General features: G+C 66.5%; 2 protein-coding genes across 7 annotated transcripts in view; both read left to right on the top strand.

Annotated features, from left to right (window-relative positions):
* Positions 1 to 18733, top strand: part of CFAP74 (cilia and flagella associated protein 74) — a 48397-nt gene extending 29664 nt beyond the window's left edge. Inside the window, 21 exon segments of the mRNA XM_062193255.1 lie at positions 581 to 663; positions 1062 to 1181; positions 2338 to 2459; positions 3918 to 4046; positions 5298 to 5385; positions 5869 to 6042; positions 6392 to 6525; positions 13670 to 13946; positions 14445 to 14543; positions 14818 to 14954; positions 15415 to 15549; positions 15647 to 15756; positions 15843 to 15898; positions 15983 to 16102; positions 16278 to 16433; positions 16811 to 16940; positions 17465 to 17619; positions 17710 to 17846; positions 17980 to 18136; positions 18310 to 18444; positions 18548 to 18733. Of these exon segments, the coding sequence (XP_062049239.1) occupies positions 581 to 663; positions 1062 to 1181; positions 2338 to 2459; positions 3918 to 4046; positions 5298 to 5385; positions 5869 to 6042; positions 6392 to 6525; positions 13670 to 13946; positions 14445 to 14543; positions 14818 to 14954; positions 15415 to 15549; positions 15647 to 15756; positions 15843 to 15898; positions 15983 to 16102; positions 16278 to 16433; positions 16811 to 16940; positions 17465 to 17619; positions 17710 to 17846; positions 17980 to 18136; positions 18310 to 18444; positions 18548 to 18649 (2756 nt within the window). The 3' untranslated portion in view covers positions 18650 to 18733.
* Positions 18734 to 21634: 2901 nt separating this feature from the next.
* Positions 21635 to 23249, top strand: TMEM52 (transmembrane protein 52). Of its 6 annotated transcripts, none has more exons than XM_062193058.1 (5): positions 21635 to 21701; positions 21791 to 21834; positions 21921 to 21980; positions 22379 to 22506; positions 22583 to 23249. In XM_062193058.1, the coding sequence occupies exons 1-5, from the start codon at positions 21642 to 21644 to the stop codon at positions 22792 to 22794; spliced, it is 504 nt and encodes a 167-aa protein (XP_062049042.1). In that variant the 5' UTR covers positions 21635 to 21641; the 3' UTR covers positions 22795 to 23249. The 6 variants fall into 6 exon arrangements, with proteins under 6 accessions (XP_062049042.1, XP_062049039.1, XP_062049044.1 ...); XM_062193055.1 differs by having other exon boundaries at positions 22328 to 22506; XM_062193060.1 differs by having other exon boundaries at positions 21939 to 21980; positions 22583 to 23248.
* The last annotated feature ends 2049 nt before the right edge of the window (positions 23250 to 25298 follow it).

Genomic DNA, 25298 nt, shown 5'->3' with positions numbered 1-25298 from the left:
TGGCCTGGGCCCAGGTTAAGCCTCTGCCAGTGGAGCCGGCAGCCCACGTGGGCACTGGCTCAAGACTCAGCTGCTCCACTTCCCACCCAGCTCCTTGCTAATGCTGCTGGGAAAGCATCGGAAGATGGCCCAAGTGCTTGGCCCCCTGCACCACCTGGGAAACCCAGAGGACGCTCCTGGCTTCAGCCTGGCCAGCCCTGGTCCTTGCAGCCATTTGGGGAGAGAACCAGCAGATGGAAAATATCTCTGTCTCTTCCTCTCTCTCTTCCTCTCTGTAACTCTGACTTTCAAATAAATAAAACATAAAAAGAAGCAGTCAGAACTTAGGGGCCCTCCCCACCCCAGCCCCTAACACCTGTCCCGAGAACAGGCGGCTCCACCTGCGCACTGGTGCCCCCTGCAGGCCGCACCCCTGCCCGTCAGCCCTTCTCGCAGCACCTCAGGGTCCTGCTCCTGCAGCCCCCGCGCCCCAGGTGGGCCGCAGGGAGGGACAGCCTGCCTCTGTGGGCTTGGGTGGCTGCGTCCCAGGCAGCCCCGGGCGGGCCCAGCCCCTCACGTCCAGACGCCCCTTGTCTTCCAGAACCAGAGGAAGTGCTTGTGGTCCCTGTGGTGATGACGATGCCTCCCAGCGAGGGACAGATGGAGATCTCGCTGGGGGAGGTTGCCTGCCCGCCCCGCTCATAGCCCCTCCAGCCCTAGCTGCTCCCGTGACCCACAGCCCCACTCTCAGGGGCTCCTCCAAGTGACCACAGCCAGGCTGTGCTGTGTCCCCCACCGCGACTTGCACCCTCCAGGCACCATGTGGTCTCGGTGGCACCAGGCCACCCCCTAAGCTGAGCACAGGGTCCTGTGTGCCCTTGAGGGTGGGGGGAATTGGGGCGGGGCTCACACTGGGACCACACAGCGCTAAGTCCTCCCTGGCAGGGCCAGACTCAGCACCGGAGCCCACGTGAGGCCACCACTCAGCCCTGCAGGGCCGTGGCCATCCTGAGGGTCAGTGGGAGGCGCCTCATTGAGACTGTGGCCGGCTGACTGCAGGTGCCCGTCTTCCCACCCAGGAGACAGAGGGCGAGATCGGGCCCTTCTGCTCGGTCAAGGTGCCGGTCACCTTCAGGCCTGTCATCCCGGGAGAGGTCCAAGCCAGGTTCAAGGTGGTGTTTAAGAACCCACAGTGCCCGACGGTGAGTCTTGGTGCCATCGCCCTGTGTGCGGGTCCCCGCCATGCTCTGCGTGTGTGTGTGTGTGCAAGGTTGCTTGGCGGCACACATGCTTAGCACATCACTGCACACGTAAGCACACACATACAGGTATGTGCTCAGGTGCACACGCGTGTGCAGTCACAGAGCTTTGCTCTGAATCACTGGAAATAGCTTTCTTGGTTTCTCAGAGGCCAAAGTTGTCATTCATTTCCTGCCAGCGTCTTCACGCGTTTGTTGAGTTAAATTGTGATGCAGCCGTTAGCTGGATCACTGCACCTCCGTGTCCCCGGCCCCCCGGCCCTGTCAGCGCCTCCCACCGCCGAGCCCTGCGGTGTCTGGTGCCGGCCCGGCACGAGCACGCCTTCCTCGGGACCAGGCGTGCTCCGCCCTGCCCCCCCCCCTTGAGGTTTTGTTTATTTTCTTATTTTGTTGTCGGAAAGACAGAGATCTTCCCTCCACCGGTTCACTGCCCAGAAGCCTGCAACGCCAGCGCTGGGCCAGGCCAGAGCCGGGGCCCAGAGCGCCACGTGGGTCTCCTACGCTGACCCTTCAGTTCCTGCTGACCCTGCCCGCACGCCGTGGGCCACGGCTCTCACGCCCTTTGCCATGCTGAGAAGTTCCCTGACTGGGCGGCACCGTGGATGAGAATCAGCCAGCCCGCCAGTCCCGCCCCCCACGGCCCCGCCCACCCGGCCGCCAGGGGCCTGGGCTCTGCAGTTTTCCCGCAGGCAGGGAGGGGCTTTCGAGGTTCTGACCCGGGAACCGTTACCAAGGACAGCACAGGCGTCGTCCTGGTGCCCGCGATGCTCCACAGTGCAGCCCGGCGCCCACGCCCACCCCGCACCCGCAGACCCGCAGGGTCCCTGCCACCCGCGCTGGGCCCCTGATTGAGATTCCACTTCTGGCTCCGGCCTGGCCCAGCCCTGGCTGTTGCAGCCATCTGGGGAGTGGACCGTGGCCGGTCTTTCTCTGTTGCTCTGGTTTTTGAACAAACAGGTGTTTGGAAAGAGAGAAAGAAAGGCTTTCTGGGCCGGGGCCTTCCCAGGTCAGGCCGGCCGTGAGCTCCCCCGCGGGTCCGTGTCGGCCACGGCGGCCTTGCCGGGGCGGGCCGCGTTGCTGAGCGTGCCCGGCGGCGCAGTTGTATTTCAGAGTCGTCGGTGTTGCCATGGACGTGCCCGTCTGGGTGCCGAAGCCCAGCGTGGACCTGAAGATCTGCACGTATGGCCGTCTCTACCAGGACTCCATCCTTGTGCACACACGGTGAGGCCCCCCGCCTGCACGTGTGGGGGTCCCAGAGCGGGAGACAGGGGAGGGGGCCCCAGCCAGGGAGTGCTGCCCTGCCCCAAGCTGGAAGTGGCGAGAAAGGAGCCGGCCCTGCCCATTGCTGGACCTCAGCCCTCTACGTTCACTCTGGACTCTGACCTCTGAACCCTGCAGGAATAGATCTGTGTGTGGGAGCCAGCAGGCGCTCAGCTGCTGCTGCCCAGGTGCCGGGCGAGCCCGAAGCCCCCCATAGTCCCTGGCAGGCACAGGAGACGCACAGGACAAAACATGTCCCCAAAGGACAGTCAGTGAGCAGAGCAGGGGGCTCCCAGGGCTGGAGCCTAAAGGGTTTGTAGAAATGGCACAGGCCACAGGCGGGAGCTGCCGGCTCGGAGGCCCTGCTCCTCGGGACCTGGGTGGAAGTCAACTCCCCAGGGTCTGGATGGTCCGTGGAAGGGGCACTGGGGCCCCGGGCGCGTCTCTGCCCTGACCAGCGTGTCCGTGAGAACGTGGGCGGCCTCGCCACCAGCTCTGCACTGGGCACACGTGACAACACAGACTTGTTCCGGGACTTTTCAAATGGAACCTCAGCCGCCTGTTCCATGTGGGTTCTGCAGGCATGGCTGGAGCACAGGTGTTGACTGACGAAGAGCCCAGGGCCGGGGCCTCGCCTGCAGGGAGGAGGACGCGCAGACCTGGTGGGCAGACGGGGCCACCGCAGCTCTGGCGTCATCCAGCCCACGAGCAAGAACAAGAGCGAGCGGAGGCTCCGCGTTGGCGCCCTCTCGGTCCTTGTGCCTGGACGGCCCTGGACTCTCGGCCGCTTCCCGCGCCCTGGGCACGGCCTCACCCCCTGTGTCTGAGCCACCGCAGACTCGGCTCTGGGGGCCGGGTGGGCGTGAGGGACCCTGGGTAGCAGACCCTGGCCAGACTCCAGACACTCAAGGACCATCAAAGGACTTGAAGGAGGTGCCAGAAGGTTCTAGAAGACCACGGAGCCATGGCTGTGCCTCCCGGCAGCCCAGGGACAGCTGCCCTTTGAGGCCGCCTTTCCCCTTTGGCCCCAGGATAAGGAAGGGGAGCAAGAGCAGTGGGCAGAGGCTGACTGCCCAGAGCTGAGTGGGCGCTGGCCCCCCTAAGGTCAGCCGGGCCACGGGAGGCTCACGTTGGGAGAGGAAGGCCCGGTGAGCCTGACGGAGGCCATGGCCTGTGGGGGCTGCCGTCACTGACCAAGGCCAGGCTGTCCAGGCCTCCCGCGCTCCCTGAGCTTGTGTGGCAGGGACACGGAAAGTGGCCCCCGGGACTGGGCAGGACCGAGCCCTGGCAGGAGGGCAATCCCTCATACCCTGAGGCCCAGTGGGCAGCACGGGCCGGTGTGGAAAGCCCGACCAATCCTCAGATTAGGACCTCACAGCCGGTGCTGTGAGTGCCTGACCAGTGCCCACGCCCTGCCAGGTCGAAGGCCGCCCTGCGTCTGAAGTTTGAAGTGTGCCCAGAGCTGCGGGGCCACATGGAGCTGCTTCCCGAGACGGGCTACATCCAGGCCCTCTCCTCCTACACCGTGCAGCTCAAGTTCCTGCCCCGGTGAGCAGTCCCGGGCCACGCACCCACAGCTCAAGGTCCTGCCCTTCGATCCCAGGAGGGCTGGGGGGGAGCCCCACGGCACCCCAGGCCACGCACCCACAGCTCAAGTTCCTGTCCTGGAGAGCCCAAGAGGGCTGGGGGGAGCCCCACGGCACCTCCAGGCCACGCACCCATAGATCAAGCTCTGTGCCCAGTGAGCCCAGGAGAGCTGAGGGACCCCACAGTGCCCTGGGCCATGCACCCATAGCTCAAGTTCCTGCCCTTCGATCCCAGGAGGGCTGGGGGGCTCCACAGTGCCCCGGGCCATGCACCTACAGCTCAAGGTCCTGCCCTTCAATCCCAGGAGAGCTGGGGGGCTCCACAGTACCCCGGGCCATGCACCTACAGCTCAAGGTCCTGCCCTTCGATCCCAGGAGAGCTGGGGGCCCCATGGTGCCCTGGTGCCAGCCGCTTCATCCTAGGCCACGCACCCACACACACTGCCCCCGACTCCCCCAGGTCACCAAGGATGTCCCGTGCCGGGCTAAGAGACCACTGGCCCTGGCTTTGCTGGGACGTGGCGGGCAGTGTCCCCGGGGTTCTGCACCAGGCCAAAGCCAGGAGCCGGGGGCTCCATCCTGGTCTCCTGCTGGGTGGCGGGAGCCAAGCACTTGAGCCGTCACCGCTGCCTCCCAGGGTACGTGAGGAGGATGTGGGGGTCCCAGCCCCCGCCCCCCCGCCCTTCACCCCCCTGCGGTTGTTGGCCACTGCTGCCCCCAGCCAGGGACAGGGACAGGGATGGGGCTTGGCCCGGGAGCTGGGACCCAGGGGCGGGGCTGGGCGCAGCTGGGGGACCTGCTGGAACCAGAGCAGCTCGGTGCTCTGACCCCGCCCCCCGGCCGGGCCGCCAACTCCTCCCTGCCTCGACTCCTCCCTGGCATCTCTGATGCCGGGGTTTTTCTGTCTGAAGAACAAACTGTTTGTTACATGGTTCTGCACCTCAAGGGGATACTCAGGGATTCGTTTCCCTCTGTGTTATCTGAAACATGGTTATGGAGTTCACTGCACGTCTTCAGAAACGACTGCTGAGTGTCCCTCGGCCGTCAGCTGGGCCCCACGGGGCTCTGGCCGTCAGCGCCGCGTGGGTGAGCGTGGCTCTGGCCGTCAGCGCCCCGTGGGTGAGCGTGGCTCTGGCCGTCAGCGCCCCGTGGGTGAGCGTGGCTCTGGCCGTCAGCGCCCCGTGGGTGAGCGTGGCTCGCACCCTCCTTTCAGGCACTCCCTTCCAGAGGATGCACACAAGTATTTCGACCCCGAGAGCCGCGTCCTGGAGGCCCCGATGACCATATGGGTGGCTGACCAGGTCTGTGCAGGGAACGCGCCCGGGGGTGCAGGACACAGGGCTTCTCCAGGAGGTCGAGCCCTGTGCCCTCTGGGGGTGCCTGCTGGCCCGACGGGCAGAGATCCCTCCTGCCCGCACAGCCCCTCCATGGTGGGGAGGAGGGGAGGCTGCTCTGGGTCTCTGGGTCCTGCACTGGGCCGGCCCGGCTTGTGTCCCAGTCACCCAAACCCACGCACACATACACAGTGTGCCCCATGCACCATATGCCATGCACACAAAGACACGCGTGCTTACACATTACACGTGTGTGCCCACGGAGTTCCCCTCACTGGCACATGGGTGCACGCGCAGCGTGACTGCTGCAGGGACGTGGGCTCTCTGAGACGTGCGTTCTGGACATGGCTGTTGGTGGCAGGGCAGCCCCCACACTCCCGCCCTGGTGTCCGGGACCTTTGTGTAGGGCAGTGGGGGGCTGGGAGCACACGCTTGCCCTTTGTGCCTCAGGTCAAGCCAGTGGGCTTCACCGTCCACGCCGTGGTCACCACCTCGGACCTGGAGATGACCCCCTCCCAGCTGGACTTTGGCCACTGCACCATCTACGAGGCCGTCAGGGCCGAGATTGACCTCTTCAACCACTCGCTGCTGCCCCAGGAGTTCGGCTTCGTCGGACTCCCCAAGGTATCCCGTGGCCAGGCCCCGAGGACACAGGGGACACGGCTGGTGGGGGCGGGGACGGACGCAGCAGCCACTGCTCCAGCTCCAGACTGCCCTGCACACCCACATCCAGGCCCCCTCCTGCCGCCTCCCAGCGGGTGCCGCTCCTCAGCCCCACGCCCCTGGCCCTGCCTCTCTCCCTTTGTCTCTTCGGTCCAGTGCACCCACAGGGCTCCTGACTCCACTGCCTGCCTTCCAGAACTTTCTCTGAGTGGTCCCTGAAGCCCGCCAGCCCCCAGGCCGCCCCATGTCCACTTGCACGCCCCGTGCGCAGCCCCTGTGACCCTGGGCCCGGCTGCATGTCTGTTGCCAGTTTGTGGACATCCAGCCCAACGATGGGTTCGGGACAATCCTGCCCCTGGAGACCATGCAGCTGGAGGTCACCTTCCAGCCCACGCGGGCCAAGGAGTACAGCTTCGAGCTGGTCTGCAAGTCTGAGATTAACCGGTGAGCCGCGTGCAGGGGCCAGCGGGAGCCTGGGCCCAGCGCCCTGTGTGTGAGGGGTGGGGGCACCTATCCCTCAGTTCACCGTCGTGGTCGCAGAATTCGGGGTCTGTGCAGCTCCTATTTCTGGGGTGCACAGTCCAGGGACCACCTCTTGTTGGCGGAGTCCCAGGGTGGCGCAGAGCCTTACGTGGCAAGCCAGGAACCACACGTGTCTGGACCTCTCTGCGTGGCCCCTCCTCTCCTTCTAAAGGCTCCAGGAGTGACCACGGGGCTCCTCCCTGATGACTTAGTCCCGTCCAGTCTCTTCCCAGACCCCTGCAGGCTCCGGGACTGGATGAAATCCCCACCCTCCTCACACGGGTAGACTCTGGGCATTGAACTGCATGGGTTCAGGGGTGTTTCAGTGCAGGGGTGTGAGTGAGCACGCGTGTGGGCGTGCGTGTACACATGAGTGCAGGTGGGTTGTGAGTCCGGGTGTGAGTGAGCACGTGTGTGGGCGTGCGTGTGCACAGTGAGTCTGGACACGCGTGTGGATTGTGTGAGTCCAGGTGTGAGTGAGCACGCGTGTGGGCGTGCATGTACACATGAGTGCAGGTGGGTTGTGAGTCCGGGTGTGAGTGAGCACGTGTGTGGGCGTGCGTGTGCACAGTGAGTCTGGACACGCGTGTGGATTGTGTGAGTCCGGGTGTGAGTGAGCACGCGTGTGGGCATGCGTATGCACAGTGAGTCTGGACATGCGTGTGGATTGTGTGAGTCCGGGTGTGTGTGTCCAGGTGCCTGCGTGTGTGCATGCACGTATGGGTGTGTGTGTGGATGTGTGAGGTCCAGGTGCATGTGTGTGTACATGTGTGGTCAGAGCATGGCCCCTGGGAGCAGGGACTAAGGAGGGGAGGGTGGGAGCGGCTGCTGTCCCACTGCCTGGGTCCCGGCCTCTGGTGACGTCTCCGGGGCAGGGCAGTGGCACCACCCAGCTCCAGGCCTCCTCCCACCCTGGCCCCATGCAGCCTTCCTCTCTTCCCTCCTCCCAGCCCCACCCCTGCTACCACGTTGAGGGGCTGCTCTGTGTTGACGGGGGCCGGGCCGCCCTGGTGAGGTCAGCTGACCCCGGCAGCTGCGGTCCCCAGCTGCAGCAAGGCCAATGGGGCCTGCCCCCCAGCTGCCCCGAGGGGCAGGAGTGAGTTTGTGGGTTTGTTTTGATGGGCGCAGATTGGGACCCACAGGCCCAGCCGCCACGCCACCCCTCTGTGGCCGCCGGCTGTGGCCTGGCCCGGCCTGCTCGCCTCTCAGCCGCTGGAGGAGTCCTCTAGGAGAGGGCCTTTGCCCGTGTCCATCAGCCCATCAGCTGAGAGGACCTGAGGTTCAGACGGGAGCCATGTGGACAGGGTCACGGGTAGCTGACCGCACGAGGCCTGGTGAGCAGAGCAGCCAAGATGGGCACGGAGAGCCCTGCTCAGACGGAGCCTCGTGCCCCCAGCATGGTCCCCCAACTCCCACACCTGCCACTCAAGCCACACAGCAGGCCCCACCCCTACCCATGCTTGGATACCCCTTGTGCTACTGGGGAGACATCCAGAACGATCTAGAACTACCTAGAACACGCAGTGATGTGCTTTGTCTTCACCCTGGTAAGAAGGCGTCAGACTTGCGGCCGGCAACTGCACCCCCCATTCGCACGCAGCACAGGCGCCCGGTCCCTCAGCCACCTCCCAGAGCCTTGCTCGGCCATAGCCTGCGCACCAGGGGTCAGGATGCTGCTGGCGTGCCCACGTCCCACATGGCAGTGCCGGGGTCCAAGTGCCACGGCTTCCGATCCAGCTCCCCACTGATGCAGCCTGGGCTCCCAGCTGGGGCCATCTGGGGAGTGAACCGGAGAACGGAAGGTCTCTCTTTCCCTCTCTCCCTCCCCCCTCCCCCTCCCTCTTTCTCTCCCTCCCTCTTGCTCTCTCTGAGAGGCAGGTGACTGGCCCCGATGGAGGTGCTGCTGACTCATAGCAAAACGCCCGGGTCCAGCTTCCTGCCCACGCGGACCTGGGGTGGGGGTCAGCAGGGGTGACTCCGGTACCTGGATCCCTGCCACCCACGTGGGGGACCCCGGCTTGGCCTTGGTGGGGAGTGAACTGGTGGATGGGAGCGCTCGTCCTCGTCCTCGCTTGCTGTGTCTTTGCCTCTCAGACAGATGTTTAAAACAAGAGGGGAAAAAACCGAGTTAAGACGCTCAGCTTAGTGTAAAAAATGCATCCCGTGGTCACGTGCGCATTTCCTGCGAGCCTGCTGCGCCCCAGCGTCCTGGGCTAGGAGTGCCCAGCCCTTCTGCCGGCTTTCGGGCAGAGCGGAGGGCGCCCCTCAAGCCCTCTGTTGTGTCTGCGCGGCGTTTTCCTGGTCTGCGGGCCTTGCATTTTCTCTGCCTTCCAGACAGCGAAAGCGTTTGATCTTGGTCAAGTCGTGTTTATCAATTTCTTTCAACGTTTCAAGCAACCGTTTGGTGTCATACGCAAGAAGTTTTCTCCTAACCAAGGTCACAAAGCACTTCTTGTAAAAACGTTGCATGTCTACAATGTTTAAAGGTTGATTTATTTACGGATTTATGTGAAAGGCAGAGTTCCAGACAGGAAGAGACACATCTTACATCCGCCTGTTCCCTCCCCAAATGGCTGCAGCAGCCAGGGCTGAGCCAGGCCGGAGCCAGGAGCCTGGAGCGCCATGCTGGTCTCCCACGTGACTGCAGGGCCCAAGCAGCCGAGACTTGAGCCGCACTCTGATATGGGCTGCTGGCGTCGGCACGGCCAGCAGCGGCTGTCACTCGGCACGGCACCGGCCACTGTGTTTACGCCTGGGTCTCCAGTCCGTTCCAGTGGGGTTGGGAGAGGCGAGAGACACGCGTGGAGTCGCTGTTTGCATACAGGCTTCCGTTATGCTGGCTTCGTTGCTGGTAAAAGCCCCCTCCCCAGAGTGAACCAGCGGGTGCAAGACCTCTGCCTGCCACACTGCCTCCGTCTCCCGTGTCTCCACCGCTCCGCCAAGGTTTACTGACCAATCTGTGTCCCACGCACAGGGGGTTTTGCTGACCACGCCCCTTTGGTGTCTGTCGAGCGCCTTGGGTAACTCCGTGGCTGCACGTGGGGCAACTCAGCTTCCAGTGTGACCGTTTCGAGGCGTCCCGGTCCCTGGGGGAGGCGTTCACGCCCGCCCGGAGCCTCTGCGCTCCCCTCGCGCAGCTTGGTCAGGGGCTGCGTCCCCTGTCTCCCTGCTTCTTCTGAGCCACAGCGGCTGGCCCGAGAGGTCACACCTTCCTCAGCTCTGCCTCCCGCCCCGGCCCAAGCTCTGTCCTCACACAACCCAGCAACCCTGGCGGCCGGCCTGGGGGACCCCCACCCCCACCCCGAAGACCGCTCATGCCCGGCGTTTGTCCGCTGCAGAAATAAACCCACGCCCTGTTCTCTCCCCTCCTCAAGCCCACCCGCTGGTCCCAGGCCGCTCACTTTTACTGCCCATCGTTGCACACGCGTGTGTGCAGCCTGGCCTCCAAACCACATAATGCAGGGGACCAGGGGACCGGCCATGCTGCCGTGCCCGGCACGGAGTGCAGAGGCCTGGAGGGTCACACGCAGCTGCGACAGCTGCTCCCCGAGGTCAGGGGCTGCGTTCTGCTTTTTAAAAGATCTGTTTATTTAGCTGAAAGGCAGAGTGACAGAGAGAGATAGACATCTTCCACCTGCTGGTTCACTCCCAAAACAGCCACCACAGCCAGGGCTGGGCCAGACAGCGCCAGGAGCTCCAACCGGGTCTCCCATGGGCTGGCAGGGCCATCCTCCACTGCCTTCCCACGCACACGAGCAGGGAGCTGGACCAGCAGCGGAGCAGCCGGGACTCAAGCCAGCGCTTGGATACGGGAGGCCAGCGTCGCGGGTGGCGGCTTAACCTCCAGCACCACGACGCCCACCCTGATTTCCGCGTCCTGCACCTCGGCCTCGTGTCGCCCCGACAGACCCGTGCCTGCACAGCAGAGGGTCCCGCTTCGCACGTGCCCACTCCGGACACTGGGAACCCTCGAAGGCGGTGCTCAGTGGGAATTCTAGCTGGAATCGCGGGTCTAGAAGACAGTTTGAAAATCAATCGTCTGAGCTTTCCTTCCAGGAACTGAAAAAGCGCGGAGATGAAACCCAAAGGAAGGACAAGGAAGACGGGCTCGGAGGCGAATCTGACGAAGGGGGAGCCACACACGGCCCGCAGAGAAGCCACACGTGCGAGTGCAGCGCCTGGCAGGGCCGGGCACAGAGGGGCCTCCCTCGGGCCCCGCACACATCAGCCAGGGCACTGCGGCTGCGGCTGAAGTGGACAGCTGCCTCGACACACAACCCTCCACCTGACCAGACCGGGAAAAACCAGACTGTTCAGGAATGGCACCCAAGATATCAAAGCATCCCACAGTGAAGGATCCAGTTGTTTCCGCCAGTGAATTCTTGCAGACGTTTAAAGAAAATGGAACCAACGCCGATCCTGACTCTCCCAGAGAACAGAAAAATCCCTTGGGTGCCACTGTCCACGTGGCCACCACCCCGGGCTGAGGGGGCCGTTTGCAAATGCCCAGGGCGGGGCCCAGGGTGGACAGCACAGCCCACTCAGGGGAGGGAGCCGGGAGTCCGCGGGCCAGGAGCGGCACAGAGCGGCGATGGAAGAGGGACGCGTTTTCTCAGCCACCTGTGCGGATGAACCGTGACCACCGTCCCCGCTCTTTGTCCAGGGCCCGGGAGCACCCGCGGCCCCTGAGTTATGGCGATGACAGCCTCTGGCGGTCTCAGGGGGACCCTGGAGACGCAGCCCTGGACGGGAGGCCACAGCTTTGCTTCTGGGAGCTTCTAGTGTCTCCCTTGCAGCGGAGACGAAGGAGGAGCCTGTGGGGCTCCGGCCACGGACGAGAGTCCCTGAGTCCCCGCAGAGTGCGGCACAGCGCGTGGTGCAGAAGGAAACAGGAGTTGAAGAACTGGACGGCCCACGAGGACGGCGCCAGCCCTGGGAGGGACTCCACCAAAACTCGCCTTCCACGCGCGACGTCTGTCACACCGTCCGTGCTCTCACTGTCCAATTCGGGACGATCATCTCAGTGATGTCTCACTCTGAATCTTCTAGAAGATTGATGGAGGCAGGGGTCTGGGGCCGTGGCCAGCAGTTCAGCTGCCACCTGCAGCGCTAGTATCCCACATGGGCACCGGTTCGAGTCCCGGCTGCTCCACCTCTAATCTAGTTCCTTGCTGGTGCACCTTGGCCCCTGCCGTCCACATGGGAGACCCGGATGAAGCGCCTGGCTCCAGCCTGGCCCAGCCCTGGCAGCCGGAGACTGAACCCGTGGATGGAAGATTTCTGTCCCTCTCTCACCTCTCCCTCTCCCCGGCTCCCTTTCCCTCTCCCCCTTCCACTCCAACTCTGACTTTCAAATATTTTTTGAAGATTTATTTATTTATTTGAAGTCAGAGTAACACACAGAGAAGTCTCCCATCTACTGGTTCACTCCCCAGATGCCCACAACAGCCAGGGCTGGGCCAGGCTAAAGCCAGCAGCCAAGAGGACCACCTTTGTCTCCCACATGGGTGGCAGGGCCCAAGCGCTTAGACCACCCCCGGCTGCCTTCCCAGGCCATTAGCAGGGACTCGAGTGGGCACTCTGCCATGGATGCAAGTGGCGGCCTAACCCACTGGGCCACCGTTCTGGCCCAAGATCTATTGATGTGTTGGGAAGACAGAGCGACGGACAGCCCTCTTGCATCCCGTGTGCCTCCGACAGCCAGGACGAGGCCAGGACGGAAGCAGGAGCCAGGAACTCCATCTGGGCCTCTGACCTGGGCAGCAGGGCCCAGCGCTCGGGCTGACATGTGCCCCCAGCAGCCAGGACGAGGCCAGGACGGAGGCAGGAGCCAGGAACTCCATCTGGGCCTCTGACCTGGGCAGCAGGGGCCCACGCGCTCGGGCTGACGTCGGCGGTGGCGCAGGGCACTAGCAGGAAGCTGCACGGGAAGCAGAGCAGCCGGGTGGAGCAGGCACCCTGAGAAGCGAAGCGGGCACCCCACACGGCGGCTTGACCCTGCGCCGCGAGGCCCACCCCCCCGCTACTTCTTCTTTTTTTTTTTTTTTTACTTATTTGACAGGCAGAGTTATAGACAGTGAGAGAGAGAGAGACAGAGAGAAAGGTCTTCCTTCCGTTGGTTCACCCCCCAAATGGCTGCCATGGCCGGAACTATGCCGATCCAAAGCCAGGAGCCAGGTGCTTCTCCTGGTCTCCCATGCGGGTGCAGGTGCCCAAGCACTTGGGCCATGCTCCACTGCCCTCCCGGGCCATAGCAGAGAGCTGGACTGGAAGAGGAGCAGCCGGGACTGGACCCTGGTGCCCATATGGGATGCCGGCACCGCAGGCGGAGGATTCACCCAGCGAGCCACGGTGCCGGCCCCCAGTGCTGCCTTTTAAATCTCTGAATACGTCATAATCCCCTCCTCCGCACCGTCTCAGCCGTGGGCACCCAGCACGAGCGCAGGGGCCAGGCTTCCAACGGTGCCAGCCTGGGCGGCGAGCACTGCAACTGGAGCAGAAGTGCAAGAGGCTCGCTGGATGCTGCTCCTGCCATCGCCCCCACTCCTGCCGGCCACCCCCAGGCTGAGTCCACTCCTGCTGGCCACCTCACTCCTGCCGGCCACCCCCAGGCTGAGTCCACTCCTGCTGGCCGCCCCACTCCTGCAGGCCATCCTAGGCTGAGTCCACTCCTGCTGGCCGCCCCACTCCTGCAGGCCACCCTAGGCTGAGTCCACTCCTGCTGGCCGCCCCACTCCTGCAGGCCATCCTAGGCTGAGTGCCACTCCTGCTGGCCGCCCCACTCCTGCTGGCCATCCCAGGCTGGATGCTGCTCCTGCTGGCCACCTCACTCCTGCCGGCCACCCCCAGGCTGAGTCCACTCCTGCTGGCCACCTCGCTCCTGCTGGCCACTACCTGGCTGAGTGCCACTCCTGCTGGCCATCCCAGGCTGGATGCTGCTCCTGCTGGCCGCCCCACTCCTGCTGGCCACTACCAGGCTGAGTGCCACTCCTGCTGGCCATCCCAGGCTGGACGCTGCTCCTGCAGGCGCCCCCAGGCTGAGTGCCACTCTGCCGGTCACCCCCAGGTGCTTCAAGCTGTCCTGCCGAGCCGTGGGAGTTCACCCGCCCCTGGAGCTGTCCCACTACCACATCAAGTTTGCGGCCACGGCGCTGTACGACACGTCGGTGGCCACGGTCTACGTGATCAACTCGCACCTGAGCATGAACTCGCTGACCCACTCGGTGCCGCGCATCGGCTCGGAGGAGGCCTCCCCGGTGGGGCCCACGTCTTTCGAGTTCCTGCTGCCCCCGGACTCGCCCATCACCATCTCACCCTCGGTGGGGACCGTGCTGCCGGGAAAGGTGAGCAGGGCCCCCGTGGCCGGGGGGGGAAGGGGCTCAGACTGCCCCAGGGGACCTGCTAGCCCACCCTGACCACGGGAATTCAGCCTGGGCATCAGCTGTGGGAGTCCACCTCGCCCTTCATCAGAGCCAAGCAGGGCCCAAGAGGGTTCCGTGGCCCTGGGGACCGGGACAGAGGAGGGTCCTGCAGACCGTGGGGCCAGCTGGCGTGGACCTCACAGCAGGAGGGCAGAGAGGCCACAGCACCCGTCTCAAGGAGCCCAGTGTTGGTGCCTCCACCCAGCACCCTGCTTCCCGTCCTGTCCCTCCGGTCCACACACACAATAGGGGGCTTGACGGCCCTGGGCTGCAGCCCCACTGCCTCCTGCAAGGGCCACGTCCAGGCTGAACTCCCACAGGAGGGGTCACCTTGAGGGGACTCAGGGACCACGGTTGGGGGCGCAGGATGCTCAGGTAGGCAGGGCCCGGAACCCACTGCCCTGCCGGCTCTGCCCACAGAGGTGCCTGGTCCAGGTGGCCTTCCGGCCCGTACTACCCAATGATCTGATCCGCCAGGAGGCCCTCCAGACCCTGAGCAAAGATACGGAGTCCAAATCGGTGCCTGGACGTGGGCAGGGCATGGGCTGGTTCTGGTGGGCCCTTCGGCTGCCTGGGCTGGGGTTTCCCCAGTGCCAAAGACAGACCCCGGACTCCGGAGCAGCCTGCGGGGTGGGGGTCTCCATGGGGCCTCCCCTGCCCCCAGGACACCCCCCTTTCATCAGCCTTTGAGCCGGTTGGGGGCTGGGCCCTGGAGGAGCCATGGGACCCCTGTGGGGCCTGCTGGGCAGAGGGCAGAACCCAGGGCGGCCCCACAGCCAGCACCCGCTCACAGCTCCGGAAAGACACCATCACCCAGAGGAAGGAGTTCCGGAGACAGTCCCTGGCCCCGATGCGCCTGCAGGGCCGCGACCGCTACCGGCCCTCCATCTCCCACAGCCTGGGGCTGCAGAGGCAGGAGCTCAAGGCCAGGTGGGCCCCTCTGACGGAACCCAGCCCGCCCCGGGGAGACTGTTCCCCACATACCACCTGCACCCCCGGCTGGCTCAGGTGCAGCTAGATCCAGGAGCTCCCCTCCCTGGGCCTGGTGTCCCCAGGAGCAGCTGGGGGGAGGCTGCCTTCCCAGCCTTCCCAGCAGAGACGTGGCTCTCGAGTCACAGGACAAAGGCCCCTGCTCTCCTCCCTCTCTGCCCATGGAGAGGCCGCCCCAGGAGCTGAGAAGGGTGGGAAGCCAGCTGGTCAGATAAAAGGGGACAGCAGTGGCCAGGACCCAGGGTGGCCCCACGGCCCAACACCCGGAACCTCCTTCCCCAGAGTCCTCCCTCCGGGTGGGGGCGGTCTGGCTCAGGCCAGAGAGCCAGGGGCCCAGCCTCCGCGCTGCGGGCAGGTGAGGGGGCAGGGGCCCGAGGGCAGCGTGCTGGCTCCATTGCAGTGCCGAAGAGTTCCAGGCTGCCCAGGCCGCGCTGGCCAGGGCCTTCCAGGGCAAGTTCAACAAGTTCGTGGTTCCCTGTGTGGTCGCCAGCGGCGACATCAAGGACAGGAAGGGAGCAGAGCCCCTGACCTTCAGGTGTGGAGTGTGCGGGCTAGGACGGGCCAAGCAGATCCAAGCCTGGGTGGGCACAGGGCCTCCCGGCTCCGCCCTCGACTTGCCCTCGCCTCCCCAGCCCCCACAACACCCTGTACCTGGAGCTGTGGTGCCCGACGGTGGCACCGCCCATCGTGGTGACGTCCGACAAGGGCAAGACCGTCTTCAACTTTGGCGACGTCGCCGTAGGTGAGTCCCCGTGGGGCCCGGGCAGGGCAGGGCTCTCCCTGGGGCCAGGGGCCGTGCCGTGACCGCGGCCTCCCTGCCCGTCCCAGGACACCGCAGCATAAAGAAGGTCTCCATCCGGAACATCTCCTCCGAGGACCTCGCGGTATCGTGTCCACGCCGGGCCGGGAGCGGGGGGCCTGTGGCCGAGCCCGCACAGCTCAGCGCCCCCTCCCAACGCCGGCCCCAGGTGGAGTTCTCGCTGCTGAACCCCAACGGCCCCTTCGTCCTGCTGAATCCCCTGAGCAAGCTGCATGCGGGGGAGACCCAGGCCCTGGTGCTGTGCTTCTCCCCCCACGAGAGCACCCTGGTGAGTTCCCAAGCTCCCCTGGGCCGCTGCACCCAGGCGCCCCGGCCGCCACCCTCCTGGGCCCCGGGCATCACGGAAGTCAGAGGCCAGGAGCCAGGCACTGGGTACTCCCAGACAGGGCTGCCCGCCACCCTCTGGCTGACGCTGCCCTTGCTAAGGGACATGGCCTCCTCAGGCTCAAGAAACGCTGGACGTGGCCACCAAGAGAGGCACCCTCACCCTCACCCTCCTGGGCACTGGCGTGGCACCGCTGATCACGTGCTCTGTGGACGGCGGCGTTCTCAACATGGGCTACGTGATCGCCAGGGAGTCGGTCTCCTCGACCTTCAAGGTGACCTGCCCCGGCCTGCAGGGGCCAGCCGTGCCCAGCTGGCTGGAAAGCCAGTCTGCCCCCAGCCCCGGCCCCTCCCGCCCACCCGCAGGGCCCTGGCAGAGCTCCCTTCCTCGTGTTGCTGCTCTGGGGGCAGGGGTGGCAGTCTGTCTGAGGGACGGCCGCCTTCACACTCCCCAGATGGGGTCCTGGAGGCTCAGCTGGGGGCAGGGACGGTGTGCCCGGGAGGGCAGGACGGCGGCTGGGGGCACACCAGCAGCCCACCAGCCTGGGAAAGGGCTCGTGAGGTCCCCACCGCCGCTGTGGCCGAGTCGCGGACGCTGACCACTGGCAGGGGCAGCAGGGAGGGGCCCCCGTGACGCGGGCGCGCTTGGCAGCTGCAGAACGACTCCTCGCTGCCCGTCAAGTTCTCGCTGCGGCTGGAGAGCCTCTCGCACACCAGGGCCCAGGACCAGCAGCAGCTGCCGCGGTTCCTCGCCTCGCCCGCCCAGCGGACGGAGATCGTGGGTGAGCTGCGGGCGCCGGCTGGGAGCGCGGGCAGGGCGGAGCCGCAGGGGGAGAGGCGGGGCCTGGGAACGGGGCGGGGCCACGGGAGGGGAAGGGCCATGGGAGAGGCTGGGTTGAGGGGAAGGCAGGGCCACGGAAGGGCAGGGGAGGGTCGTGGCTGGAGGCCCTGTGGGAGAGGAAGGGGCAGACCCCCGGAGGGACCTGCGGAAGGGGCGGGGCCAGGGGCGGAGCCCCGCGGGGGGAGGGACACGGCTATAGGAGGGGCTCCATGGGGGGAGGGGAGGGGAAGTAGGCGGGGAAGGGGTGGGGCCATGAGAGGGAAGGGCCTAGGGCAAGGATGGAGGGAGGAGACAGGGCACGGCGGGGGGGGGGGAGGGGGCGTGGCCCTGGGTGGGGTGGGGGCTACGTGGGAGGAGACTGGACCTGGGAGGGCAGCGGACAGAGGGCGGGGCCCTGGAGGGCGTGGCTCCGTGGGGGGACAGGGCCCGGAGGGGTCGGCCACACTCACCTCGGCTCCGTCACAGGCTCTCAGAATCTGAGTGGGCAGAGCGTGTTCAGCGTGGTCCCCGCCGAGGGCGTCCTGGAGCCCGGCAGGGCGCAGGACTTCACGGTGACCTTCAGCCCGGACCACGAGAGCCTCTACTTCTCCGACAGGCTCCAGGTGGTGCTCTTCGAAAAGGTGGGGTCCCGCGCTGCCCCCCTTCCCCGCGCCCCCCCAGGCAGCAACTGAGGGAGAGGCTGAGAGCCGCGCGGGGGTTCTTGTCCCCAGAAAGTCTCCCACCAGATCCTGCTGAAGGGCGCGGCCCGCGAGCACATGATGTTCGTGGAGGGCGGAGACCCCCTGGACGTGCCCGTGGAGTCTCTGGCCGTGGTCCCTGCCTTGGACGCCGAGCACAGGGAGGGTGAGTCCCCAGGGAGGGTCCCAGCCCCGCCCCCTGCCAGGCCCCCAGCCTTGTCCCCAGGCCCCCCCCCCCCCGCCCAGCACCCAGCCCCTGCCAGGCCCCCAGCCCCGCCCCCTTCCTGGCCCCGCCCCCAGCAGTTCCCAGCCAGGCCCTCCCTGCGCAGACACGGAGGAGCTAAAGCACCTGCTAGTGACCTTGGACTACGTCCAGTACGACACAGACTCGTCGGCCCCACCTGCCACGCGAGAGCTGCAGGTGGGCTGTATCCGGACCACCCAGCTGTCCCCAAAGAAGGTGACCACCGCACTGGCCTGGCGGCTCCCTGGACTCCCCTGGCTCCTCCCGGCCTTGTCCGGCCCTGGGCAGGTGGGGGGCGGGCTCTGCTCGGAGCCGAGGGGGTGGGGGAGCGGCCCCTGTCCCGCCCCGGCCGTGCCTGGCGGCCAGCCTGCAGCAGCACCCCCCTGCAGATGGTGGAGTTCAGCCTGGACAGCGTCACGGCCCTGCAGCACAAGGGCTTCTCCATCGAGCCCTCGCGGGGCGTGGTGGAGCGGGGCCAGACCAAAACCATCAGCATCTCCTGGGTGCCACCTGCCGACTTCGACGTAGGTGCCTGCTGCCCCTCCCCCAGGAGGGTGTGCGGTGGGAAAGACGAGGACCCCGGGGCCCCGGCTCAGGACCCCTCCTCCCTCCCCTGTCCTGTTCCAGCCGGACCACCCACTCATGGTGTCAGCCCTGCTTCAGCTCAGAGGGGGTGTGAAGGAAACCTACAAGGTCATCTTCGTGGCCCACGTGGTGACCAGCCCCTGAGCCACAGGAGCCTCTGCACAGAGTCCCCGGGACCCTCGCCCAGGGACCTGGCATCCAGAATCCACCGCTGCCCGGCCTCACAGCCAGGGCCCCCTGGTCCCACAGACACGGCCACTGCTGCTGCCCCGGACCCAGCGGGCCCAGGGCCCGAGAGCACCTGTGCCCAGACCCCACCGCAGAGCCGCTGGCCAGGCCAGTCCTGCTCACAGACAGCCCCTCCACGGAGCTCCTGGGGCCCTGGCCCCACCCGCACAATAAACCCTCGCGAGGCAGCGCGTGCGGCCTGTGTCTGTGGGCGACAGTGGCTGACTTGCTGGAGAGGGAGGACAGGGCCCCCTGAAACACGGGCCCCCTGGAGGCCACCCTGGCCACCTGGGTGCTGGGGTAGAGCAGGGCGGAGCTTGAGGCTGGCCCAGACCCAGAGAAGCCCAACCAGGGGCAAAGGGGGCAGGGGGCCTCCAGCCCCCCAGGCCTCCCACGCCTCCCAAGTCCCAGGACCCTTGACAGCCCCAGGCACAGGCCAGGCACCCCGCTTACCCACCCACTCCAGCCAGAGCCCAGCCAGCGTCCAAGGCCGGGTCCAGAGTCTCGGCTGTTCTGGGCCCCAATCCCTGAACCCCTGAAGGCCCAGGATGTGGACACTAAAGAAAGAGACAGACACGTGGTGGGGGGCAGGGAGAGAGAGAGAGAGACTCCATCCACTGGTCCCCAAGCCCAAAACAGCCGGGCTGGGTCAGGCCAAAGATGGGAGCCGCAAACAACCCAGATCTCCCATGTGGGCGCGCGACCAAGCCTCCTAGGTCCTGACTGCTGCTTCCCAGCGTCTGCGTGAGCAGGAACTGGAGCCGGAGCCGAGTGCCAAGCCCAGGCGCTCTGATGTGGGCCGCAGGGGGGGAGAGAGAGAGACAGGGAGAGAGAGACGGGGAGAGAGAGGGAGAGAGAGACGGGGAGAGAGAGGGAGAGACAGGGAGAGAGAGACAGACAGACAGACAGAGAGAGACAGAGAGAGGGAGAGAGAGACAGGGAGGGGGAGAGAGAAAGAGAGAGACAGGGAGAGAGAGACAGGGAAAGAGACGGGGAGAGAGAGACAGAGAGACAGAGAGGGGGAGAGAGAGACAGGGAAAGAGATGGGGAGAGAGCGACCAAGGGGGGGGGGGAGACAGGGAGAGAGACAGAGAGAGACCGAGAGAGGGAGAGAGAGACAGGGAGGGGGGGAGAGAAAGAGAGAGACAGGGAGAGAGAGGGAGAGAGAGACGGGGAGAGAGAGGGAGAGACAAGGAGAGAGAGACAGAGAGAGGGAGAGAGAGACAGGGAGAGAGGGAGAGAGAGACAGAGAGGGAGAGAGAGACAGGGAGAGAGAGACAAGGAAAGAGATGGGGAGAGAGAGACCAAGGGGGGGGAGACAGGGAGAGAGACAGAGAGAGACCAAGAGAGGGAGAGAGAGCCAGAGAGGGGGAGAGAGAGACAGGGGGGAGAGAAAGAGACAGGGAGAGAGCGACAGGGAGGAGGGAGAGACAGAGAGGGGAGAGAGACAGGGAAAGAGACGGGGAGAGAGAGACAGAGAGACAGAAATAGAGACAGAGACAAGAGAGAGACAGGGAGAGAGACGGGGGGGGGGACGGAAGGGGTCTTCCATCCGCTGGTTCACTCCCCAGGTGGCCGCAGTGGCCAGAGCTGGGCTGCAGGCGTCCTGACCTCCAAGACAAACGCTGCCCTGAGAAGGGGGTCCCACCAAAGGCAGCCTGTGCCTGGCCAGAACGCACCCCGAACACTGCCATTTGTAAGAGGCGTTCCAGGCCTGTGGCAGCATTGGGAGTGACCTCCTGGGTCACCCAGAGGGCAAGATGGCTGGGGTCCCTGAACCACACCATGCTCTGCGGGGTGCTGCCCCACCTGCCCTCCTGCCCCGCACAGCACACACACCAGCCCCAGGCAGCCACCAGGGGGCGGTGCTAATGGCCGTCCTCGGCCCCAGCCCCTCAGTGCCCAGGGATCCTGACCCTGGAGCAGGCTTTGGCCAGCATTCTCAGGTCGGCTTAGGAGGGGCATTATCGGGACGCTGGCTAGCTTTCTGGGGCTGACCAGCCAGGCCCCGGCTTGCTCGCCCGGCAGCTGGGGAGCAGGCAGGGCCCGCCAGGTCAGGCCTCGGGAGGAGGCGCTTCTCCTGGGTACGAGCCTCTGGGCTGCCACGCTGACTGGTTTCTGTTTTCTGAGAGGCAGATATCTTCCATGCACTGGTGCACTGCCGAAATGCCCGCTGGGGCCAGAGCCTGGGCCGGAACCCAATCCCCACCTCACCCACAGGGGCAGGGACCCAGCCCCCCCAGGCTCAGAGCAGCAGGAGCCGGAGTCGGGAGCCCAGCGTCAGCTCGGGCCACTCTGTTCTAAATCCAGAGCTGGCACAAGCCCCTGCCCCAGTCCCGGTGAGGAGAGAGCCTTGGGCCCCCAGGCCCCGGGCCCAGGTCCCCTCCCGCTCACGTCTGCTGGTCCTCCCAGACCAGCTGCCCTCAGCTCTGCGCCCCGGCTGCTGTGCTGCCTCGGCCTGACCACAGGAGAGGGCAGCGCGGGCCCAGCAGGGGCTCCAGCCTGGCCGAGTCCGTGGGGCTGCAGGCACCCGAGGCGGGGGCCAGGACTCCACGCTCCAGTGCTTCTGCGAAGTGGCCTGCACCCCGAGCCTCAGGTGCAGAGGCAGGGGCAGCCCCACCTCCCGGGAGACCACCCAGTCCAGGCGCGCCTCGAGGGGGCGTCCCGGCCACACCCAGCTCTGCCCATTCAGCCCCCCGGCCGCATCCCGCCTGTGCCCACCCACTGCGAACTGAGCGGCAGTCTGGAGGGCGGGGCATCCGCAGGCGGGGCCTAGGCTGAGGGCAGGGTCAAAAGCAGGATCGGACCCTGGGCGTGGCCCGGGGCCTTGGGGCGGGGCTTCCCGCGGGCATCAGGGTGCTGGGCGGGGCCTGCGGTGGGCGGGGCGCCCTGGAGCCACTCGCGGAGCATGGCCCCCGGCGGCCGCGGGCTCTCGCTGCTGCTGCTGCCTCTCCTGCTCCTGCCGCAGGTGGGTCGGGCCGCGTGCTGGGTTCTGGCAGTGTGGGGCGGGTCTGTGCTTGGGCCACGGCGCGCCCGGGCTCATGCCTGTCCCCACAGGTGGCGCTCTGCTTCGCTGACCGCCGCTGCGACTCCTCGGACCAGTAAGTCGGGGTGGGGGGGTGTCGGGGCCCGGCCCGTGGCGGGGCTCGGGCAGTGAGGAGCCCGGCCGGTGCCCCGCCTGCTCCAGGTGCCGCCGTCCCCGCAGGTGCCCGGCCCAGGCCCGTTGGAGCAGCCTGTGGCACGTGGGGTAAGTGGAGGCTGCCCTGCCGGTACGCAGAGGAGGGGGGTTTGTGTCTGCCAGACCCCCTCCCCACCTGGCCGCCTGGATTGTGCCTCCTCCCAGGCTGCCAGCAGGAAGGCTCTGGGGCCCTGGGCCCCCGAGCTAGGCCTCGGCACAGCCGGCAGCCTGGGCACAGGCACGGTGCAGTCGGCTGGGACGGCATGTCCTGGGAGTGAGCCCAAGGCCACCCCCAGCCAGCCCTGGAGAGACAGCCAGACGAAGCGGGCTGCTCCGGCAGCTCTGGCCGGCCGTGCATCAGGTGGGCTGGGCCTGGTGGCCGAGGGTCAGTCGCGGTGGCCCTGCTCCCCCGCCAGGCTCACCCTGCTCGCTGTCTTCCTGCTGCTGCTCTGCGGGCTCACGGCCAGCTGTGTCCGGTTCTGCGGCCTCTGGAAGCGGGCCCGTGTCCAGTCTCACTCGCCGCCCGCGTGGCAGCGCTGCCACCTGACAGTCATCCGTGTGGACAGCGACAGCCCTGTGCACAGCACAGTGACCTGTGAGTGCCTGGCGGCCCTCGGGGGGCCGGAAGGGGGAGCCAGGCCAGCTCCCAAACTCACCGTGGCTCCCCGCAGCTTACAGCTCTGTGCAGTGCCCACTGGGCATGCGGCCACCGCTGCCCTTTGGGGAGCTGGACCTGGACCCCATGGTGCCTCCTGCCTACAGCCTCCACGCCCCCGAGCTGCCACCCTCCTATGATGAGGCTGTGAAGATGGCCAGACCCGGAGAGGAAGACCTGGCTCCCTCCCGGAAGCCCAGTGCTCTCCCCGGGGTCTCGAGCCCCTAGACCACTCCAGGGGCCCAGCGCCCAGGGCCCTAGGCTTGGTGCCCCTGGGAGGGGGTGAGCCAGCTCTTCTGGAGCCATCGGACCAGAGCTTGTGGTGCTGGGGCCTAGAGCCAGGGCCCCCCGGGGAAGGCCGGCCGGGCGGCACACTGCTGCACATGTCACATGTGGTCCCGCTCTCTGTGACGCCTGCCGGGCGGCCCTCTGTCCACAGCTCCCGGGGAGGCTGCTGCCTTCCCAGCCCTGGGCCCAGCCCAGAGGTCTCCGCCCGGAGTTGGCCCCAGGGGCTTGCGCCCAGGGAGCTCAGGGCTGCAACATCCACAGGTTTGGGGAGAGAGAATAAAGCTTACACCTAACTCGTCTGGGCCTGCAGGAGGGCGCTGGGGCTCCAGGGCTGACGAGGGGTCTCCAGCAGCCATTCCCATGCCGCAGGGTGGGCTGCCGCCCCCAGCACGTCCCATCTTCAGGTGTCCAGAGCCCAGAGCTGGGCAGTGGTGGTGTCAGGTGTCGCAGAAGTGACCGGGGCCGTGTGCCTGTGACGTCCCCAGGAGAACCCTCCAGACCCTGTCAGTGCCACCCCTGCCTGCCAGCCTGGGGACAGAGGCACACGTGTGCCAGCCTGGGGACAGTGAGGCACACACATGTCAGGCTGGGGACAGTGAGACATGTACACGCTAGCCAAGGGATAGGCACACGTGTCAGCCTGCGGACAGTGAGGCACACACATGCCAGCCCGGGCTGTCTCCCTGGGGGCCTTGCCCGGGCTGTGTCTCCCTGGGGGCCTTGCCCAGGCTGTCTCTCCCTGGGGGCCTTGCCCGGGCTGTCTCTCCCTGGGGGCCTTGCCCGGGCTGCCCAGGTCCCTGGGAATCCTGCTGGCCCTGTTCTGGGCCCCTCCCCTCTGAGCCCCTTACTGGCCTGGGCATCCCCTCACCATGAACACGGGCACTGCAGGCCGGGGCAGAGGCCAGGAGAGGGGCTGGCCGCGGGCTGGGGCCCACACTCACGTTGTCCCCCTCGCTGTTCCTTACCCGAGCTGACCTCCCAGCCTGCCTCGCTCGGCCAGGGCCTCCGGGCTGCTCTGGTCTATCTCGCGGAAGGCCCACCCTGGCCAGCTGGCAGCCGCCCCTCCCATCAGCGAGCCCAGCGTCCAGCCTGGGCAGCACTGCAGACCCTCCCGACGGAGCACACCCACACAGAGCGGCTGCGGGCACACAGCTCAGGGAGCAGGGGGCAGGGCGCGGGCTGGGGGCCAGAGGGCAGGCACAGGCGCCGGCTGGGAGACCAGACAGGTTCCCGCAGGCACTCGGGGGCTATTCTGGGGTTCCTGCTGAAACCTGAGCTCCTTCCACTCGGGACAGCAGAGCCGGCCCCAGAGGCAGCGTGCCCAGGCGGCCAGTGAGGTGGCGCCCTCCCTGACACCAGTAGCCCCTCCTGCCCGGTCTCACTGACCAGCGGGCAGCGGCACTGGCCCACAGGCGTGAGAGCCGCCAGCCTGCACACAGCGCCAGGAGACGGCAGGTCTGTGGGCAAGGGGCTCCCCTCGTCTCCCCACGCCACCCGGCTGCCCTCATTCCTGGACGTGGTCCTCGGGGTCACATACACACTCAGTCCCGCATCGTGGCCCCCACAAGTCTGAGCAGGTGGGGCGCTTGGTGTCCCCAGCCAGCCCAGCCCCGGGCCCCCAGAAACTTCCCGTGCAGGCCCAGGCCAGCAGATGTGTGCTGATGGGGACAAGATGGCTCCAGGGGGCACCTGCAGCCTGGGCGTCAGCTGGCCAAGCCCGGGACAGCAGCTGCAGGAGAGAAGACTTCATCCTGGCTCTCTGGCCCCGGCTCCCCGGCTGGGGTGGGGCGTGCCCACGCACTGAACTCCTTTCCTCAAAGGCACAGGGTTGGGGGTCACAGCGTCCAGACCCCCATCCACACTGTCCCCAGACAGAGCCCAGTGGGTCACACGAACACCAGGGACTGCGCCGGCCTCCTCTGCACAGCCCTGATGCGGCCCGGCAGTGAACAAGCAGCTCACTGCCCCGCACGCGCGGCCTCTGCCCACTGGCCCTCCTGCTGTGGCGTGTGGTGGCCGCGTTCACACCCCGACCACGGTCGCCGTGCCCCCGCCCGCTCCCGGAGCCCTTTGTTCGCTCCCCTCGCGCTTGCCGGCTCCGGGCTGTGTGTGCCCGGGGCCTGGGAGCCGTGAAGTTCATCTTCCAATCAGGAAAGCACACTTTCTGCAAGCAGGAAGGGGCGGGCACTGTGGCCCGGTGGTTAAGCCGCTCCTCGGGACGCCAGCAACCTACATCCCAGCGCTGGTTCCAGTCCCGGCTGCTCTACTTCCGATCCCGCTCCCTGCTAACGGCCTGGGAAAGCAGCAGAGGACGGTCCAAGCGCTTGGGCCCCTGCACCCACATGGGGGACTGGGTGGAGCCCCTGGCTCCCAGCTTCAGCCTGCACAGCTCTGGCTGTTGCAGGCACCTGGGGAGGGAACCAGTGGATGGAAGACCTCTCTCT

The sequence above is a fragment of the Lepus europaeus genome, chromosome 5 (assembly GCF_033115175.1).
Source record: "Lepus europaeus isolate LE1 chromosome 5, mLepTim1.pri, whole genome shotgun sequence".
Classification (NCBI taxonomy): Eukaryota; Metazoa; Chordata; class Mammalia; order Lagomorpha; family Leporidae; genus Lepus; species Lepus europaeus.
Note: the sequence above shows the minus strand (reverse complement) of the source record. Positions and strands in the feature narration are given on the sequence as shown.

Excerpts from the sequence above, each read along its gene's own strand:
- TMEM52 (XM_062193055.1), top strand. The coding sequence starts at position 21,642 with ATGGCCCCCGGCGGCCGCGGGCTCTCGCTGCTGCTGCTGCCTCTCCTG. Across the intron at positions 21,835-21,920 it reads CGCTGCGACTCCTCGGACCA|GTGCCGCCGTCCCCGCAGGT; the intron begins GTAAGTCGGGGT and ends CGCCTGCTCCAG. Across the intron at positions 21,981-22,327 it reads AGCAGCCTGTGGCACGTGGG|GCTCACCCTGCTCGCTGTCT; the intron begins GTAAGTGGAGGC and ends CTCCCCCGCCAG.